This window comes from Oncorhynchus tshawytscha, unplaced genomic scaffold, assembly GCF_018296145.1.
Source record: "Oncorhynchus tshawytscha isolate Ot180627B unplaced genomic scaffold, Otsh_v2.0 Un_contig_4803_pilon_pilon, whole genome shotgun sequence".
Classification (NCBI taxonomy): domain Eukaryota; kingdom Metazoa; phylum Chordata; class Actinopteri; order Salmoniformes; family Salmonidae; genus Oncorhynchus; species Oncorhynchus tshawytscha.
The window spans coordinates 183,868-204,139 of record NW_024609813.1 but is presented as its reverse complement, the minus strand read 5'-3'; the positions used below and the strand labels follow the sequence as shown (position 1 = coordinate 204,139).

Sequence of the window (20,272 nt, the reverse complement as noted above, 5' to 3'; positions counted from 1 at the left end):
TGTTTGACAGGGAGCAACACAGTCTAATGGAGGACTAACAGGTGTCCTACAACACACTACACAGTGAGCTGGAAACACAATATGAGCCTTTATTGCCCTGTGCTTCAGTGGGGAGGGAAATGATGCCTCCATTCATTGTCCTCTCACCATGGAATTCACTACCTGTCTAGAAACCATTGTAGTAGCTTATTGTTGTATGGCCAATATACCTGTTGAACCAGATCTGTCTGAAGTATGAAAGATAATGCATTGTTGCGTTGTTGGGTTTTGAGTTTGCAAGAATGGCACTTCACTGTACTTGTGCATGTGACATTGAAACTTGAAACTAATGTATGGCAGTTTTCTCAGCAGAGTGAGAACCGTGTGTATTATGGTGTTACTGTGATCAAATCATTTGTAGGTTCAATAAAATGTGTATTTCAGATTGGCCCATTCATTTACTGGACATACTGTATAGAGTACATGATGTTTAAACTACACTATTATGCCCCTCTCTCTTTCTCTCAAGTGCAGTCAGTGCTTCATGACTGTAGCTAACGTATTGGCTAGCCCAGCCGATTAGGAAGGGTCAACACAGGTCAAATGCTGTATGCAGATGAGTATACACACTTTAAAACCCTCCTCCCTCCTCACTGTGCACTTTGACCTGGTGCTCTGTGCTCTCGTTTTAATCCCCTATTTACTTTGCTGTCGTTTAGAAGAGATTTGACCTATAAAGGTAAGCAAGTAACTTTTTCCAACCACCTTTTCATCATTGTTAATATACAGTATGATTAGGACCAGGGTTTTTTTCCCTGACCAAGTGACCTAACCAGGAAAAACTCTGGGCCCTAGTTATAGCTTGTAGCCCTCCTGGACCCAGTTTAAGCGTTATCGTCAACATTTCTCTATTATGAAGAATATGCTGTATGTTTGTGAACGTGGATTCCGTGCATTCTGTTTTTATCCTTCAATATTTATCTGCCTAAAGTGCAGCATCTGCTGCAATGAATCACTTAATTGACATTTGAACAGACTTTTTTCCCACAGCGACCCGCTTGTTGAATTCATGCATCTAATTTTACAGTTGGTGGGAAATAATGATCTCATGAACATGGATGTGGGATTCCTTGAGCTCTCAGAAATAAAGGTTATCTATTGGTTATATATTTGATGTATTTTTGTTGTGTGTATTCTGAATAGTAAACACCTTTAGATATAGACCCCCAGGTTCTTCAAATGGGAAAGAAACAATAACCATCATTTACATTACAAATAAAATGTAGAAATGCTGGCTAATTGTCTTGAAGCATACTGTAACCAATATAATACCCAGAGTTTTCCAAGCATTGTTTAGCTTTGCATGTTGTCCCTTGAGACCCTTCTCTTTAGTAAAACCAAAATAGTACATTTGTTAGTGCAGTGGTCATAGTCCCTCTCTCCTCCACTGCTCCCTTCTTATCCCTCTATCTCCCTCTAGAGATGCAGGTGTTCCCAGGGACGTTGCATTGCACAGCAGTGGAGGGTGCAGGGCCATGAAGTACAGCAGTGGAGGGGGCATGACCACAGAGCTCTCCTGTGACAGGTATGGCAGGCAGGAGCCTGGGGGGGAGGGGTCACTGAGCTCTCCTGTGACAGGTATGGCAGGCAGGAGCCTGGGGGGGAGGGGCCACAGAGCTCTCCTGTGACAGGTACGGCAAGGCAGGTGCCTGGGAGAGGGAGGGGCCACAGAGCTCTCCTGTGAAAGGTATGGCAGGGCAGGTGCCTGGGAGAGGGAGGGGCCACAGTACCTGTGTGGCGTTGGCAGTAGTGCACTACAGTACACCTGTTGCACTTCTCAGGCTCTCTCTTCCTCCGTCCCTCTCTCCCTCTCTCTTTCTCCCTGGCTGGACAGAGAGCACGGGGGGAGAAGAAGAGGGCTTCTTGGTCAAAATGGATCCCAACAGGGAGGCCAACAACGGCAGTGAGAAAGAGAAGGAAAAAGAGAAAGTGGTCAAGAGGAGAACCAGGCCTAACTTCCTGCGCTACATGCACTTGGAGAGGAGGAAGACGGACACCATCGTGGTGGCCAACGATGACACCGCCGCCGACATTAAAGGTGACATCAACCTTGGGACCCTGGTGCGGAGGAGTCAGTCGGACAAAACGGAGTACAGTGCCAAACTTAAAGGTAATTGGATCCCCTGAGGTCATAACTATGGAAACTAGGTTAGCTATAGCTCAGGTTTTAACATCTCATAGCTTCCTGTTGACTTGGACGATAGTATGTTCTCCTCCTAAGTGCTTTGTAAAATAAAAGGTGACACTTTACTTGGATATTCCATCTGTAGATGGATACTCAACAAACTACCAATAGACTATCAGTAAGACGTCAACAGCATGTCTGTTGACTTTCAACAGGGAAGCATTTATAGACGTTCAGCAAATCAACCGTAGCGCCATAGATTCCAGAGGTGGACGTGTGACTCGAGGGTGAAGCCAGATAGACGAAGGGCACTGTAGCTATGGATGCTTCTGCTGAGCATCTGTTGTGTTGTTATGTGACTGAGGGAGCACCAAGCTATTCCCGCAGGGATGAGGTCACATATGCAAACCGTGCTCCAACCGAGCCACAGTAGCCTTACAGCATGGAGGAGTGGCTATACTGTAGCTACAGGCCCAGTATTAAACCAGATAAGTAAACCTAGTATGAGTGAACGACAACAGGGCTTCTATCACTGACTGAAGCATTTAATTATTAAACCAGTGTGTGGTCTCTGGGACTTTAAAGGGGAAGTGTGAACATCCAGATATATGGACACGTGTCAACACCAGTGTTACTACTGTGCTACTACAGCCTGAACAATGTCAAGGTGGCTGTCACGACATGGTCAGCCTTGAGGTTCTCTAAAGTCAAATTCTTATACATTTATCATAAGATTGTTTTTATTTTAACACAATCTGGGCTCTCAAAATTGAACTAAAGTATCGTTACTGGTCGTCATACTGGCTGACATAGCTAGATACACTCCTGACCTGCAAACCAATATTTCATTTCAGAATTGTTTCAAATTTGGTTAAGGTCAGGGTTAAGGTCAGGGTTAAGGTCATGGTTCTTTCTTCGTTTGTCATTTTGCAGGTAAGCAGTGTCCTTTTAGCCTCTCACTTTTCCCAGACAGTCAGTGTGTCTCATCAGCAAAAACTCACCTCACCTGTCCTTCCTCTACTACATTACATCAGGTGTTGTCACGCACTTGGAATGTAGACCTTCAGGCGCAGGTTGACGTTTATTGGGATGAATCTTGTTCTGGAGGCAGGGCTGCAAAATTGACTATATATTGTAAATATTCTTGACATTTGAAAAAACGTATTTTAAGGTTAGAGTTAATCACAACGTTAGCAGTGTGGTTAGGGGTAGGTTTAAAATATGATTTTATGACTTTGTGGCTGTGCCAGCTAACGATTACCCTGCAGAGCTGCCTCCAGTACATGAGTCATCCTAATAAATGCCAACCAGCCAAGTAGTCACTGGCTTCCTTACAGAAAATAAGAGGTTAACTATGTAGAGATTCTTGTGCCACTAGTTCTGTAGGTTTCCTCAACAAGGGAACAATGGTCACCCACATTCCTGCTAATGTCAATTAGGGGCATTAGTTTACTCAATTAAACAATACTGTCAATCTAACCATCTAAAGAGCCATTTAAACTCTTTTGTATTATAATGATGTGCTGAATAGGACACACTTAACCTCTCAGCACACCTACTGTTGACCTGAAACACCGACACATCCTATTCACTCTATAGTGGACTACTGTTGACCTGAAACACCGACACATCCTATTCACTCTATAGTGGACTACTGTTGACCTGAAACACCGACACATCCTATTTACTCTATAGTGGACTACTGTTGACCTGAAACACCGACACATCCTATTCACTCTATAGTGGACTACTGTTGACCTGAAACACCGACACATCCTATTCACTCTATAGTGGACTACTGTTGACCTGAAACACTGACACATCCTATTCACTCTACAGTGGACTACTGTTGACCTGAAACACCGACACATCCTATTCACTCTATAGTGGACTACTGTTGACCTGAAACACCAACACATCCTATTCACTCTATAGTGGACTACTGTTGACCTGAAACACCGACACATCCTATTCACTATATAGTGGACTACTGTTGACCAGCCCCCGTAGGGATCCAGCGCCAGTAGGGATCCAGCACCCATTGGGATCCAGCCCCCGTAGGGATCCAGCGCCCGTAGGGATCCAGCCCCCGTAGGGACCCAAAGTAGTGAACAGAGTGTGATGTAGGACACTCCTTGTCCTGTCAGCACATCCACTGTTTACCTGAAACACAGGCACTCGTTGCCTATCACCACTTTCTGTTTTCTTGACTTGTGCCCAAGGACCAGCGTCACAACTCAGTTCTCAAACAACTGATTGTTTTCAGTAAACTGATCGTCACCGCCACCGCCCACTTTAAAGGGTTTCTCCATCACGCTAAACAAGCTGCCTTGAGTATAAGTGTACAGGTACATTGCAAATATTGACATAATGGTGGCGTCACATGGGGAAGTGTGCGAGTTGTTCCTGAACACTGAGTTCTTCTCTATCATTCTGTCTGCTGTGAAACAGGTTGATCAAGCCTGGCCTCAAGGTCCATAGCAACCAGAAGTTATGGTCAGTCACAAAGCGTTACCACCCTGATATGATATTGCACACTGGCTAGTGTCATACAGTAATTCACCTCCTCAGTTTATAGTGAGTTATTGAAAGCTGTGAACAGTCATCCACTACTAAGTATCTAAATATTCATAAGACAAACTGGTCAATTGGTATGCATGACACGTGTGTGTGTGTCTTTGTGTGTGTATGTGTGTGTGTGTGTTTGTGCGTGTGTGTTGTGTGTGCGTGCGTACGTGCATGTGTGTGTGTATGTGTGTGTGTGTGTGTGTGTGAATTGGCCTCAACAAGGGCCTTTTGTGTCTTGTTATTGCATCAGATAGTGTGTCTGTACTACGGGGTGCAAAGAGCCCCTATCAACCTAGCTACTGTCCTCAGGCCCAGCTCACCTGTGGGCCATTAGGAGAGATGACTGGAGCTAAGCACAACTCAGTGAGGTATCCTATACAAACCGCAGCTAAACCCAAAGCCAGTGGTTTAATAACTGCTTCAGCCGTTAGCATTGGCCCTTTTGCCCTTCCTATGAGGCTCCACCTCTATTCCCCTAATGGACTTGAACTCAGTCCTTTCTTCAATGACATCCTCAATCCTATTGTATTCTGCAGGGGGGAGACTGGGGGCATCTAACGTGTCATTTTTCCTTGTGGCGATACGTGATCCGTCAGGGTCCTTGTGTTTCAAGGCCTTCCGTACGTTAGATCGTTTTCAATAGCCAAGCCTGGTGAAAAGGCTGGCGTGTCCTCTTTCATGGGAACTCCTGCGCCTGCAACCACACCAGCATAATACAGTAGCATAATGGTGGCCAATGGGACGACATAGACTATTACATTATGGCTCTATCAAACACTGACCCATGATATGACTATATTGTGATAGAAGTGCTTAATTTAACAACATGCTGGTCCTCTTTTGTGGACCTGTTTTATTTCAATAACTCAGGTCTTACCCAGGCAGGGAGCTAGGCTAGGAGGTCTCAGGTCTTACCCAGGCAGGGAGCTAGGCTAGGAGGTCTCAGGTCTTACCCAGGCAGGGAGCTAGGCTAGAAGGTCTCAGGTCTTACCCAGGCAGGGAGCTAGGCTAGAAGGTCTCAGGTCTTACCCAGGCAGGGAGCTAGGCTAGAAGGTCTTACCCAGGCAGGTCTTAGAAGGTCTCAGGTCTTACCCAGGCAGGGAGCTAGGCTAGAAGGTCTCAGGTCTTACCCAGGCAGGGAGCTAGGCTAGAAGGTCTCAGGTCTTACCCAGGCAGGGAGCTCTAGAAGGTCTCAGGTCTTACCCAGGCAGGGCGCTAGGCTAGAAGGTCTCAGGTCTTACCCAGGCAGGGAGCTAGGCTAGCTCAGGTCTTAGGCAGGTCTAGGCTAGAAGGTCTCAGGTCTTACCCAGGCAGGGAGCTAGGCTAGAAGGTCTCAGGTCTTACCCAGGCAGGGGGCTAGGTTTAGAAGGTCTCAGGTCTTACCCAGGCAGGGAGCTAGGCTAGAAGGTCTCAGGTCTTACCCAGGCAGGGAGCTAGGCTAGAAGGTCTCAGGTCTTACCCAGGCAGGGAGCTAGGCTAGAAGGTCTCAGGTCTTACCCAGGCAGGGAGCTAGGCTAGAAGGTCTCAGGTCTTACCCAGGCAGGGAGTTAGGCTAGAAGGTCTCAGGTCTTACCCAGGCAGGGAGCTAGGCTAGAAGGTCTCAGGTCTTACCCAGGCAGGGAGCTAGGCTAGAAGGTACTCAGCCCTGCCACTGAATCTTTTCACTTGTTCAGGGGCAGAAAAACACATTTTTACCCTGTCAGCTCGGGGATTCGATCTAGCAGCCTTTCGGTTACTGGCCCAACACTCTAACCACTAGGCTACCTGCCTCCTCAAAATATAGTAATTGACCACCATTCTTTTAGGGAGAATTATAAAGTATTATATTTTTTAGGAGGGGCCATTGAAACCTGATAGCCAGGAGGGGTGAAGGTGTCGATTTAGCTTTTTGCAGTTTTAGAGGGCTTGACATGGCATTTGTCTTTTCTCCTGCTCTTCCAAGGACATGACACCATCATATCCTCATTCCACCTCTCTGTGAAAAATGGTCAAATAGCTCTCCAATGTCAAAGCTTTTGAATGTTCCGTTTTAGTACTGCATGTATACAAGTGAATGCCAGGGTTGTGTTGACATGAATGCACTGGTAGGAGTGTGAGACTGAGAAGTGGGGAAGAGGTGGGAGGGGTGTGTTGTGAGGGTGCTGGGTGTGTAATGTGTACGCATATGCATGTATGAGTGTGGTGTGGTGTGTGGGTGTTTGTGCGTCAGATTTTTGTTGACTGTCTTGATGTGTGCTGGGGGTGGGGTTGGTTTGTGTAGCGGGATGGCGTGTGTGTGTGTGCGCGTGTGTGTGTGTCAGGTGCATCCCCCCAGCTGGAGCAGATGGAATGCCTGCACACGCTGTGGCATTACATCAGCGAGACAATTAGTTCAGTAACCTGACACAGCTCTCTCTTCTTCCTTCAACTCTGTCTCTTTCTCTGTCGCTGTCTCTCTCTCTCCATCTCTCTTCTCTCTCTCTCTTTCCACACACACTCTCTCTTTTCCTCTCTCTCTCCCCTCTTTTTCTCTTCCCTCTCTCTCTCCCTCCCTCCCTCTCCCCCTCCCTCCCTCCCTCCCTCCCTCCCTCTCCCTCCCTCCCTCCCTCCCTCCCTCCCTCCCTCCCTCCCTCCCCCTCCCTCCCTCCCTCCCTCCCTCCCTCCCTCCCTCCCTCCCTCCCTCCCTCCCTCCCTCCCTCCCTCCCCCTCCCTCCCTCCCTCCCTCCCTCCCTCCCTCCCTCAATCTCTCTCTCTTCCTCCCTCTCAATCTCTAGCCCTCCCTCTCTATCTCTCTCTCCCTCCCTCTCAATCTCCCTCTCAATCTCTCTCCCTCCCTCTCAATCTCTCTCCCTCCCTCTCTATCTCTCTCCCCCTCTCTATCTCTCTCCTGGAGAGGGGGAAGTGGTGTGTTGAGGTCGATTAGGCAGCAGACCCGGAAAGGAAACATCTCCCTTCCCTGAACACACGCTTCACTCCTCTTCACACACACACACACACACACACACACACACACACACACACACACACACACACACACACACACACACACACACACACACACACACACACACACACACACACACACACACACACACACACACTCTCCTCACCCGCCATGCAAAGCACTGCCAGCTAGGGACTGATTAGGGGGAGCAGGGCGATAAAAAAAGAGAGAAAAGAGAAGGATGAAAAAAGAGGAGATGAACCTGACAGGCATGCTAATGGGGGCTGGTCGGTGTTCAGTCAAAGCAATTAGATCAGCGTGAACCACTGGCAGAGGGTTGGGAGGGTTGGGAGGGTTGAAGTCAGGCGACGGTGTTGGGAGAGATGGATGTTTTCTCATGCATTGCATACCATGCCCATGTATGTAAATACAACTTCATGCAGAGGGCTCTTGTACATGTGTGCTCTCTCTTTACTTTAGATCTTTTGATACGGCCCCTTTTTAAACAGATCTCACATTTTAATTGATGTGTAGATATATGATGTGTAGTTAACGCGTTTATTGTGTCAATGATCATGTCATATCTCAACATGTTATTGTGTTATGTCATATTTTGTACATTATCTGCTCAGACAGAGACTATCCAATGGGCACACATTGGTTGAATCAACGTTGTTTCCACGTCATTTCATTGAAATTACATTGAAGCAACATAGACTAGACATTCAATTGACTTCTGTGCCCAGTGGGTATATTCCGCATAGAAGAAAACCGTGCCATCCAACACACATCCTAAACTTATCCCTGTGCCTGTCTTAAGAGAAAATGGCGCCCCTGTCCCCCCTGTCGTCAATCCTGGCCTCTCCGGCCCTCGACCCCGCGGAGGTCCGCCTGAGGAAGATGAGCCGCAGGTCAAAGGTCATCCAGGAGCTGGTGCAGACGGAGAGGGACTTCCTCACCGACCTGGAGCTCTGCATCAGAGAGGTGGTCAAGCCCCTCAGAGACAGACAGGTAACGAGGAAGCAGACAGAGTACTCAGTGGGTGATATCATCTGCTTACAGAGATACAGAGGGGTGGTTACCTTGTGTTACCTGGCTTGGTAGTGAATGTTGTATTGTTAGTTGTTCAGGCAGAGTTGGTTTATGGAGTGATTTTCAAAAGACAATGCATGGTGTTTGAACTGCACACAGCCCACTTCTGACACCAGTGTAGCGAATATCAGGCGTGTGCTCTACCCAAGATAGCCACTGCCCCAATTGGGATATCTACACTTGGGGGAGATCATGCCAGGCTAACATAAGCTATAGGGTTGTTCCAGAACGTTGAAGTATATGGATGACTGGCTATGTGTCTTAAAGGTCTCTCTCTGTGTGTGGCTCCAGGTGGTGGACGTGGATCGTCTGTTTACTAACATGGAGACAGTGTGTGAGGTGTCGGCCGCGCTGCTCCACCGGCTGCAGGAGGCCACAGCTGAGCCAGACCCTGAGGCACTAGTCATAGGTAGGTGACCTCTGACCTCTGTTTAACCTCAGTCACCTGAGTCGTGTTCATAAAGGAAACTTAGTGAATAAAATGGATTGAAACAGGGAGGGGACTACCTGGACTTACCTGGTCAAGTAAGAAAGGTAAATTCTAGTTTTCAAAACTTAAAAAAACAACATTTCCATTGAGTGACCTAATGAACATGACCCTTGTTTTGACCATACTGCCATTATAATATGCCACATTTCTAAATAAGCCACTCAGGTTGACTGATTTAATACGGGTTCATTCAAATGTATCACATTTTGTTTTCCCACCGTAGGGGAAGTGTTCATTCAGGCCAAAGCAGCGCTGGAGGACGTCTATAAAATCTACTGCTATCACCACGACGATGCGAACTCTTTACTCAAGTCCTATGAGAAAGAGGAAGGAATCAAGCAACATTTCATCACCTGTGTGTCATCACTGAAGTGAGTCGCTACTTGATACTTCCCCCTCATTCATCAATAAAGCATTTCCTCCCAAAGAGGCATTTATACTGTTGGCCATAACTACTTTTATTAAACCAATGACTTTGTGTCTCGTTGCAGGCGGATATACGACCAAGAGTAAGTACACCAGATTTGTATCATCGTTCCTGTAAGAATATTTTTGAATAATTGACACTATAATATGAAAATGTACCTCCTACCCATATTGATTTTCAGTGGTTTAAATGAGTATTAAGTATAACAATATTATTACATGTATAATGTAATTGACAGACTAATTACGTGTAACTAACTGTATCATCCTGTGTTATTGTCAGTGTAATGTTATTACATGTATAATGTAATTTACAGACTAATTATGTGTAACTAACTGTATCATCCTGTGTTATTGTCAGTGGAATCGTAATAATAATATATGCCATTTAGTAGACGCTTTTATCCAAAGCCACTTAGTCATTGGATGCATACATTTAATACATGGGTGGCCCCGAGAATCGAACTCACAATCCTGACGTTACAAGTGCCATGCTCTAACATGTTAACTGTTCTAGCATGTGTTATTAACTGTGTAATAATGTGTAACCCAAACAAATCTGCTGGGATTTTTTCCAATTTCCGCGGCAATTTCTGTTGAAAATCGGCAGAATTTTGCGTAAAGCTTTTTTTGCCTCTCTAGTGTCGTCACATTATTATTAACATCAAGCTGTGTGGTTGTCTTCAGGGGGAAACCCAACCTGCTGGACATGGGTTCTCTGCTCATCAAGCCGGTCCAGCGGGTCATGAAGTACCCTCTGCTGCTCGGGGAGCTGTGGCAGGCCACGCCCAGCGATCACCCTGACAACAGGCCCCTCCAGGAGGCTCTGACCGCCGCCAAGATCATCAACGTCAACATCAACGAGTTCAAGAGGAGGAAGGACATCGGTACGGCTCTAAATATGCGGTAGTCTGAGATGGAGAAATGTGTGATGAAATGTGTGGTGAAACTGACATAAATCCTTGTTACATTGAACATTTTATAGAACACAGAACATTGTAGTTAAGATTGGAAGCAATTAAAGTATTCTACTGTATGGCAGTGTAATACTTTAATTGCTTCCAATCTTAACCACAATGTTCTGTGTTCTATAAAATGTTCAATTACTAAATATCAGGACCCCTTCAGTGCTTCAACCATAGAGATCCTATTAAGTTATTTTTAACGTTAGTATTCTAATTCCTAATTGTACAGTGTGTCTCCCCGAACTTGGTCTTGTCCTTTACATATGATTCTCTGTCATACTGTAGTGATGAAGTACAAGAGGACCGAGGAGGATGGGGGGACACTCATGGGTAAACTGAACAAGTTCAGCATCCACTCTATCAGGAAGAAGTCTGACAGGCTCACAGGATACCTCAAGATCCTCACAGGTGTGGAGCCACAGGTAAATAACTAGCTGCTACACCTCTCCCACTCTACACTAACTTCTACAATATGAATGTGAGTAAATACACTTCATGTGTTAATGACATAACCACAATTTGGGGACATTTGTGTAAAACCTATTTTTGTCTTGAGGTTATCAATAGAACAAGCTGCCTTCGTTAAAAAGTAAATACTAGTCTAAGGAGCTGGAAAGGTCAATATTATCTGAACCACTGAGTAAACTCCTTCCCTCTCTCTCTCTCTCTCTCTCTGTCTCTCTCTCTCTCTCTCTCTCTCTCTCTCTCCTCCTCTCTAGGTGAGAGATGAGGTGTTCGACAAGGAGGAGAAGCTGTTTAGGAGTCTGGAGAAAGCAGTGAGACAACTAGTCAAGAACGTCCACTGTTACCTGATACACATACAGGTAATCATGTACCAGCCATTGATGGATGTATGGCTTTATGGATGGATGGATGGATTGATTGATGGATGTATGGCTTGATGGATGGATGGATGGATGGATTGATTGATGGATGGATGGCTGGATGGATGGATGGATGGATGGATTGATGGATGGATTGATGGATTGATGGATGGATGGATTGATTGATGGATGGATGGCTTGATGGATGGATGAATGGATTGATTGATTGATGGATGGATGGCTTGATGGATGGATTGATTGATGGATGGATTGATGGATTAATGGATGGATGGATGGATGGATGGATGGATTGATGGATTGATGGATTGATGGATTGATGGATTGATGGATGGGTGGATTGATAAATTGATGGATGGATAGATGGATTGATGAATTGATAAATTGATGGATGGAAAGATGGATTGATGGATTGATTGAATGATGGATTGATGGATTGATAAATGTATAGATGGATTGATTGATGGTTTGATGGATGAATTGAAAATGTCCTAATATTTAGAACAAATAAGGTGGTGTAGACAATCTCAATGTTCCAGTGAATAATATTGACATACCGGAGTAATACCCATGGAAAGCAATAGTGACTGTGTCTTTTACATGTTGTGTAGGAGATGGTAGGTGTCGCGGTCCAGAATGCTGCAGACCTGGAGGACATCATGAAGGATCCAGACAAAATAGACACAAACAGTACTCAGCACCTGAAGAACGGCAACAACCCATACAAGCACTTTGTAAGTTTGACTCTACATTTGGATACCCTATTCTCACAGTAAATACAAACTATTTCCTGTCGAGGAGCTGTGTGTTCTTTTTTGACAACTTAACTATTTGTTCCTTTCTTTCGTCTTCCATCTCTCTCAGGTTACCGGCTCTTCTCCTCTCTTCTCTCTCCTGCTTGTCAGCCTGTCTATCCTTTCTTCCGTGGACGCTGTTCACTTGTGGGGCCTGCTTGCCCTAGCTGTGCCCTCCTGCGCTTACACGGCTCCCTCTCTCTCTCTCCACTCCTCCGTCAGAGTGAGTGAGTGATCTGTCAGTCAACCTTTCGGCTTCCACTCCCGCCTGGTGAAACATTTAATCTCTCCCTCTACCCCTCTAAAACTGCACTCTCCTCACACTCCTCTGTCTCTCTCTCTCCCGCTTAATGGTTCTCTCCCCCCATCTCTCTCTTCTGCCGCCTGCCCTCCTTTCTGTGGGGATAGCTCTGTTGCTCATTCCGAGATAACGAGCATTTTGAATAGAGTTCTTTGTGTTACTTGGTGCTCTCAGTGAAGGATGAGGAGCCACTCGAGGGCCCACAGAGACTTTAATGAGCGCTAATAGCTAACAGCGCTAATAGCTCAGTACAGCTCATACAGCAACTAGCCTCTGAAACTGCAACGCACCTGCCCTCTGGGTGGAGAATAAGGGTGCTCTTTTGTATCAACGAGTTTCATTAAGATGCCTTTTGTTACTATTCGAAATAGGCACATCATTATTTGAATTGTGCAAGGCAAGATGTTTTCAGAGGAGATTATACAAACTAAAGTGCAGATGGCAGAACTATTTGCGACAGACCAATTTGTAGGCCATTTCGTGCCTCATTTGATTGATTCCCACAGCCACAATCATATATAATGAGACAAGGGCCTCTATTTTGTAATCTATGCTAAATAAATGCCCTACAGTATTTCAATTCCCTGTATGTTTGTGTGATCTCACACCAAAAACGCAGGTTGATGTTTATTGTCATGAATCTTGCCCTGGAGGCAGACCTGAACGATGTCCGCTAGGTGGGTCGGCTGCAAAGTCAAAATTGGCTATAAAGTAAAAATGTATGAAAAAAATAAATAGCTTTTTGGTCTTCAAGGTTAGGGTTAGGCATTAGGGTTTGCAGTGTAGTTAAGGTTAGGTTTCAAATCAGATTTCATGACTTTGTGGCTGTGTCAGCTAGTGACCCCTCTGCAGAGCTGTCTCCAGGGCAAGATTCATGTAATGTATGGAAAAACACTCATTCTCCATCATTGCTTCCCTATATGATCCCTTCAGAAAGAGAGGATGGCACATCTGGTCCTGGCACCCCTCTCCTCTCTCCAAGGCATGTTCGCTGCCCCGCAGAAACTCATCCAGAAACGCTACGACAAACTATTGGACTACTGCAGCCGCCTGGAGCGCTCTCCCTCCTCCTCCACGTCTTCTGCCTCTTCTTCTTCCTCCTCTCCATCACCTGTATCCGAGGACCAGGTGAGTTCAACAAGGATTCCGTTTGCAGCGATCATGTTACCTAGCAACAATTTCCGTTAACCTATTAGTATGAACATACCTAAATGTAATATTGAAGCTCATTTTGTAAGGATTATAGCATTTGTAGGGATTATAGGGATTATAGCATTTTAGCGACAATATTAATAATTTTGCTATTGAGAGTTTAGTTTATTGGTCTTTCAGTATTATAACAGTTCTCATTAAAAACTGAATTATTTTATCTGTTACAATAAAAAAAAATCGTAAATGTTAAATAAATATGCCAATTTCAGAATGCTATAAAGGTCTTTGCTAAAATGTTTAAATCTGTTTGTTTCTACAGGGCCAGGTTGCGGCGCGGCGGGACTACGCAGCCCTCAATGCTCAGCTGGTGGAGGAGCTGCAGAGATTCAACATGGCCGCCCATACTATTTTGTCCAACTGTGTCCTCTGCCTGGTGACCCTGCTGAAAGGCCTGATGGACACGGCCTGCCACCACGCACCCTCCATACAGCAACTACCGGTGAGGACGGGAAGGGGGAGTAAGGGAGATTGAGGGATGGAGTGGAGTTTTGTTTGGTGAAAAAGAGGGGCGACTTTTATTGAACAGCAATATATTTTGCAGTATGAAAGGGAAAGGATTTGTGGTGAGTTGTGAGTTGATGCAAAATACCACACATTGAAGTATGATAAAGTATGATTAAATGTTTGATTTGTCCAGGCTCCTTTGTCCAACATCAGTGAAGTCCAAAGCAGCATCATGGAAGAGCTCAACAACCTGACTGTCGTCAAGGACAACGCACAGACTCTAATAGAACGCAAAGTCAGCTTCGAGAAAACAAAGAAAATTTTAGCTGTAAGTTTGGGAAGAAAACACGGTTGAAAGCTGGAAGGACTTGCCTCAATGTATCCCCCATTATTACTACAGTATGTGATAAGCTAATGTAATTAAAGGCTAGCCTGGTCCCAGATGTGTTTGTGCTGTATAGCTGTTTTCATGCCAATGACATTAGTAGTTGGTAAGACAGCACAAACCCATCTTGGAGCATCCTCACTGAGCCAGCTATCTGCGGTAATGCCAGTAGGCTCTAGGTAAAAGCAGCATTACCCCACAGCCTCACCACCTATTCCAGGATTGGCTCCCTTATTTGTTTAATTGAACCAATTAAAAGTCAATTAAAGAACAATGTTGGAGAAGTTATCGGAGCCACCAGACTCTGCCGAGCTCTCTGGGTTGGGATTAAATAGAGCGCTTGGCAACCCCAGCGCTACTCCAGTTATTACTCCCCCAAGACAAACTGTGTGTTTGTGTGTACGTGTGTGTGCGTACGCTTACATGTGCTTGTATCTGAACAGTGCAAGACTCCTTTGGATCGGTTTCGAACCACCTTCCCCTCCTGAGACCCATCCCCACCCACCCCCCAACAACCCAATGGAGCTCGTTAGCGATCATTCCCCCACTCCCCCATTGGGACACTGATGACTCGGCTCATATCACCCTAACTCCCTTCTCCCCCTCCACAGGTCCCAGAGATCCAGCGTCAGACAGAGGGCAACAGGGCCAGGCTGCTGGACGAGTATCCAGCTGACAGGCTGTTCCAGCTGAAGAGGAACTGTAACGGGTGTCAGGAGCAGGATGTCAGCCTGCTGGAGGGGGAGCTGGTGGGCCTGCTGGAGGACACAGACCCCCTGGGGAGCCGGGGCCGCTGGCTGGTTGACACGGGCAGTAAGTTCTTTATTATAGGTTGGATTATGTGATGTGGCGCTGTTGGATCATCCTGTCTCATGTTGCTACAGTGGCTTAGTTATTGGATGTGTGCCATTCTTGTTAGGGCCGGACGATACCAGTATGGTGATACTCGTTACTGTTGTGGCAAGGAAACAAAACACAAAGCGGATTGATTCTTTAGAAATCAGCTCTAATGTTGGAAACAAACATTATGTTGTCATCCAGTCACATTTATTTATTTGACATACAGCGGGTTTTTAAAAGGACCAAAGAGTTTGATGCGCGAAGTGTTTTCATTTATGCCATGGAGCAAATATATTACAGATATTGTCGCAGCCCTAAAGCCCCCCTAATAGGGGCGGCAGGGTAGCCTAGTGGTTAGAGTGTTGGACTAGTAACCGAAAGGCTGCAAGTTAAAATCCCCAAGCTGACAAGGTACAAATCTGTCGTTCTGCCCAGGCAGTTAACCCACTGTTCCTAGGCCGTCATTGAAAATAAGAATTTGTTCTTAACTGACTTGCCTAGTTAAATAAAGGTAAAAAATAAAATAAAAAGTTTGTTCTGTATGAGAAAATTGTAATTGCACTTTTATCTAAACTAGCTGTGATAGACCGCCCAAATAGAGGATGTTTCATTCACTACTTCAACCGTTAAGGTCTACGTAATGTAGACATAATGCTCTCAGTTTATGTCCGTTGTACAGGTGTCTTTTGCATTATGGGTACTGTAGTACATCATCCTACAGGTCTGATCTACATGACCTAACTCTAGACAAACCCCCTCACTACTGTGGAACTAAACTCCTAGCTCTTCTGTCCTGTGGCGTGTTTTGTAGAGAGATACACATCTCACTTCCTGATTACTAACCTACCACAGCTGACAAGTCAGCCAGCCTGCTGGGGAAATTCCCAGAGGCCTCTGACTGTGATGTCACGGTGATACTTGGAACAAACTAACCTCACCGACTCTCTCTGTCTCTCTCACTCTCCAGAGAGTTGCTGCCTCACAACAAGGCCAACTCAAAGAGTTTGTTACCATGTATTTTCCGCACCGCGCGTCATCTAGCACTGAGTGCCTGCCAGTTGTTTGCGGCGAGCCGCCTTTCGCTGTAAGCAGAGTTACTTAGAGTACAAAGCCTCTCCCTGGGGGCATTGAGAAACACAGGCTGAGGAGGAGAAAGGAGCAGCCTGCCGCGCTTCTCTGTACTCCAGAATAACAAGGCTCAAATCAGCCAAGTTTTTGCAAGGAGTTGTAGAAAGGTTTGTGTGTGTGTGTGTGTGTGTGTGTGTGTGTGTGTGTGTGTGTGTGTGTGTGTGTGTGTGTGTGTGTGTGTGTGTGTGTGTGTGTGTGTGTGTGTGTGTGTGTGTGTGTGTGTGTGTGTGTGTGTTTGTGTGTGTGTGTGTGTTTCTCGGTACCGACTGCATTCTGAAACTACTTCACAGATTTGTTTCATCCACTGGGACTACTAGTCTTCATAAGAAGCTGTTTATTACATGGTCGATATTAATGCTACCAATGCAGTAAACAAAACTACTATTTCCCATTGTAACAATACGCCCGGTTTAAGGAAACCTTCGTATTATAGGCAGTTTATAGACCGCGCAATCACACAATTCTTTCTTTCATCCTTCATTCGTTGACAGTGACACCGATCTCCCTGTGACTTACCCACAGTACACCCAGTCTCACAAAGACCCCTATTCACATGCAACCCAACCACCTGTGCATTTGTTGAGCCTCCCTGCACCTAGCGCTCTCACAGACATCTTTTTTTCCCCTTATCTTTAACTCTGCATTGTTGACCCGTAAGTAAGCATTTCACTGTTGGTTTACACCTGTTGTCTACGAAGCATGTGACAAATAACATTTGATTTGAATAGCAGCCTATAGTCTTTTCTTTCAAATACTTTGTGAATCAATGGAATAGTTCCTAAAGTGAAAACCCTGCCCATCTGGCACTCCAGGCAGGCTCAAGCCCACATTCATCACAGCACCTGGAAGATTTCAAATACTACTTGAACCCAGATATGTCTGACAGACACAAACATCCCTCTGTTCTCCTTCTCTCCCAGGTACCCAGGGTTACGTGTACTCATCCTTCCTGAAGCAGTACAACCCCAACAGGGATCAGGGTCGACCAGGTCAGGGTACAGGTACGGGGATCACAGAGCCCCAGCAGCCGATCGTGGTGCTGGACGAGGACTTTGACAACCTCAGCCTGTTTGTGTCGGGTAGCGGGAGGAACAACAGCATACGGAGCCGGAGCAGCATACCTAACTTCAGCCTCTACAACACCTCCAGTACCTCGCTTGACAGATGCTCCACCCCGTCCAGCCTACAGGGCGACACAGAGCCAGACATTCACCAGGATGTGGACACAGAGCCAGACAACCAGCAGGTGGGGTAACACTAGGTTAAAGAAGGGTCGTTCTGAACCCTTATGGACCCTACTCTTTATACAGGCTCTGGTCAAAAGTGGTGTACTATGTAGCATTATATATCTTTATACAACGGGGGGTTCTAATGCTGATTGGTTAAATCCGCATTCCAGACAGTGTCTAATTCACAAGTTACCACAGGCTAAATCTATGACGTTAAAATACCTATTTACTCTGTTCCATCTGACTGCGCAATCCACTGTGTCATCAGCCCAGCCAGGCAATTTATAAACTTCTATAATATGTGTCTACGTGACAGGTGCATTATGAAATGGGAGGACCGATCCTGGTTCAGTTGTCAGGGCTCAGGGTAAACAGAGGGCTTAGGTGTGCCTTTCAGTAGGCTTTACATAGTTGACATAACAATCTCAAGAGAATGAATGGCAAACTCCATTCGCTGAACAACACCTCAAAATTGTTTATTTGATATACAGGCCACATTGTAATTTACAAACAATAAAGATTACATTGAAATCAAAGCACAGGAAATACATAGATCACAAGCTAATATAACAATCTACAAAAAGGAATTAACTAAGCAAGCAATGTATCTTTACTAGCTTATAGAGATGCCTGTAAAGGCCTCGTCAGAGCCGTGGTATGACAGCCGTGGTATGACAGAGTCGTGGTATGAAATATGAAGGTGGTTATTGCACGGAGCAGTAAAAAAGTTAAGTGTGCTGGTTTATAGTGCAGATGATTTGAAAACCCACTCTCTTAGGCCTGTTGGAAGCCTTGGGGCGGTGTGTGTTTGTGCCTGTTAGGTCTGGCTCTGATAGGTTTAGGGTCACACTTCCATCTCGCATAGAGATTATATGGAGTGAATAACATTTATACGACACCAGCGCAGTCACTCAACATTAGTCCCTTTAGCAGCCGCTGGGCAGGCTCTGTTCTTACTATGTCTTGGTTTGCTGCGACCTGGGAGGACGCTTTTGACCTCCATCAGAATATGAGGCGGTTAATATAGATTGTAAATGGATATTGGTGATGGTGGGTTTGGGTTGGGGACTACAGTGGTGATGGAGGTCTGGATCTTCTTTTGATGGACTAACAGTGACACCAACTGGTGAATTAAGGAAATATCACACTGAATTCAGTAGAGACTGTACAGCAAATTTTGCCAATGGAATATACTGTGCTGTCGCAATGAACTAATACCTTGACACGTTTTGGATTTAAAGTTTCATCAGATTGAATTGCAAATTCATTTAGTAAATAACTGTATGTTGGGGCACTTGACCAATTCGTTTGGGGTCAGATTCTGAGGAACATGAACCAAACATTTTCTCCACGACACCACACAGGCTGGTGGCACCTTAATTGGGGAGAACCGGCTCATTCTAATGACTGGAGCTGAATTAGTGGAATGGTAACAAATACATCAAACACATGGTTTCCAGGCGTTTGATTCCATTCTATTTGCTCTGTTCCAGACGTTATTATGAGCCGTTCTACCCTCATCAGCATCCCGTGTACTGTATGCATGGTACAATAACTGCTCTATGGTGAATGTTCTGTCTGTTTCTCCAGTTTTATGCGGTGTACGGGTTCCAGGCACGCTGCGACCAGGAGCTGACCATGCAGGAGAACCAGCATGTGAGGATCCTCAAGTTCAGCGACCTGGGAGGCAACAAGGACTGGTGGTTGGCCGAGGCCAACGGACAGAAGGGCTACGTCCCAGCCAACTACCTCGGCAAAATGTCATACGCATAAAGGAATAGATTGGGATTAAGAAGGCCCAGTCCCAAATGGACTCCTAGCCTCTACAGGCAGGTTTCCCAGACACAGATTTAGCCTAGTCTTGGACTAAAATGCAATTTTAATAGAGACTCACAAGGACTAGGCCAAATCTCTGTTCAAGCTCCTTGTGGAGATTTGAGAGCATTTGATAGTTGTACCGTAGCAACATGGTGGAAATTCCAGCTAGCATATCAGGGCAAGGTAGATTTATTACCATATCCTATCAAATCTCCACAGGCATAGGGTCGATTTGGGATAGGATTTTACTGTAATCTGTCTGTCTATAAAAAAAAATGTATTGACCAGACAATGTAATTATCAAAAGATCATGACTGTTAAGATTATTGCATATATGCGTTTTGCACGAAGAATGGAGCTATCATTGTGCTGAGCACTTAGTATTGCCACCTGCAGTGTTGATGAATTTATATTGTGAATGTGTGTCGTCCAAATGAAAATAATGATTTATTCTAATATCTAATATATGTCAAGCAAATGTATTTTGAAAGAGATCATGTATTTTAGAGTTATACAATTCCTCCATGTAATGTGTATATTTTAGATCACTCATCAGTGATGAATAAAGAGTCTTTATCAGTGGTGCCTGATCCTGTTCAATTAACGGCTTGTTCATTTGATGACTGCTTGCTGATGATCTCATGTCCTTTT

At 45.3% G+C, this 20,272-nt stretch overlaps 1 protein-coding gene and 1 long non-coding RNA gene across 4 annotated transcripts; both read left to right on the top strand.

Moving 5' to 3' along the window:
• The first annotated feature begins 1,066 nt into the window (after positions 1-1,066).
• On the top strand, positions 1,067-20,203 carry arhgef38 (Rho guanine nucleotide exchange factor (GEF) 38). 3 transcript variants are annotated; one of them, XM_042318658.1, is made up of 18 exons: positions 1,067-1,129; positions 1,460-1,564; positions 1,874-2,149; positions 8,476-8,666; positions 9,039-9,156; positions 9,461-9,608; positions 9,729-9,746; positions 10,351-10,550; positions 10,914-11,050; positions 11,348-11,452; positions 12,082-12,204; positions 12,335-12,487; positions 13,499-13,693; positions 14,037-14,216; positions 14,415-14,549; positions 15,218-15,419; positions 17,495-17,820; positions 19,394-20,203. In XM_042318658.1, the coding sequence occupies exons 3-18, from the start codon at positions 1,912-1,914 to the stop codon at positions 19,574-19,576; spliced, it is 2,652 nt and encodes an 883-aa protein (XP_042174592.1). In that variant the 5' UTR covers positions 1,067-1,129; positions 1,460-1,564; positions 1,874-1,911; the 3' UTR covers positions 19,577-20,203. The 3 variants fall into 3 exon arrangements, with proteins under 3 accessions (XP_042174592.1, XP_042174590.1, XP_042174591.1); XM_042318656.1 differs by lacking the exons at positions 1,067-1,129; positions 1,460-1,564 and having other exon boundaries at positions 1,778-2,149; XM_042318657.1 differs by lacking the exons at positions 1,067-1,129; positions 1,460-1,564; positions 12,335-12,487 and having other exon boundaries at positions 1,780-2,149.
• LOC121846000 lies at positions 5,916-6,215 on the top strand. Its single transcript, XR_006082969.1, has 2 exons — positions 5,916-5,959; positions 6,025-6,215. It is a non-coding gene; the product is annotated as an uncharacterized LOC121846000 (long non-coding RNA).
• Positions 20,204-20,272: the final 69 nt, after the last annotated feature.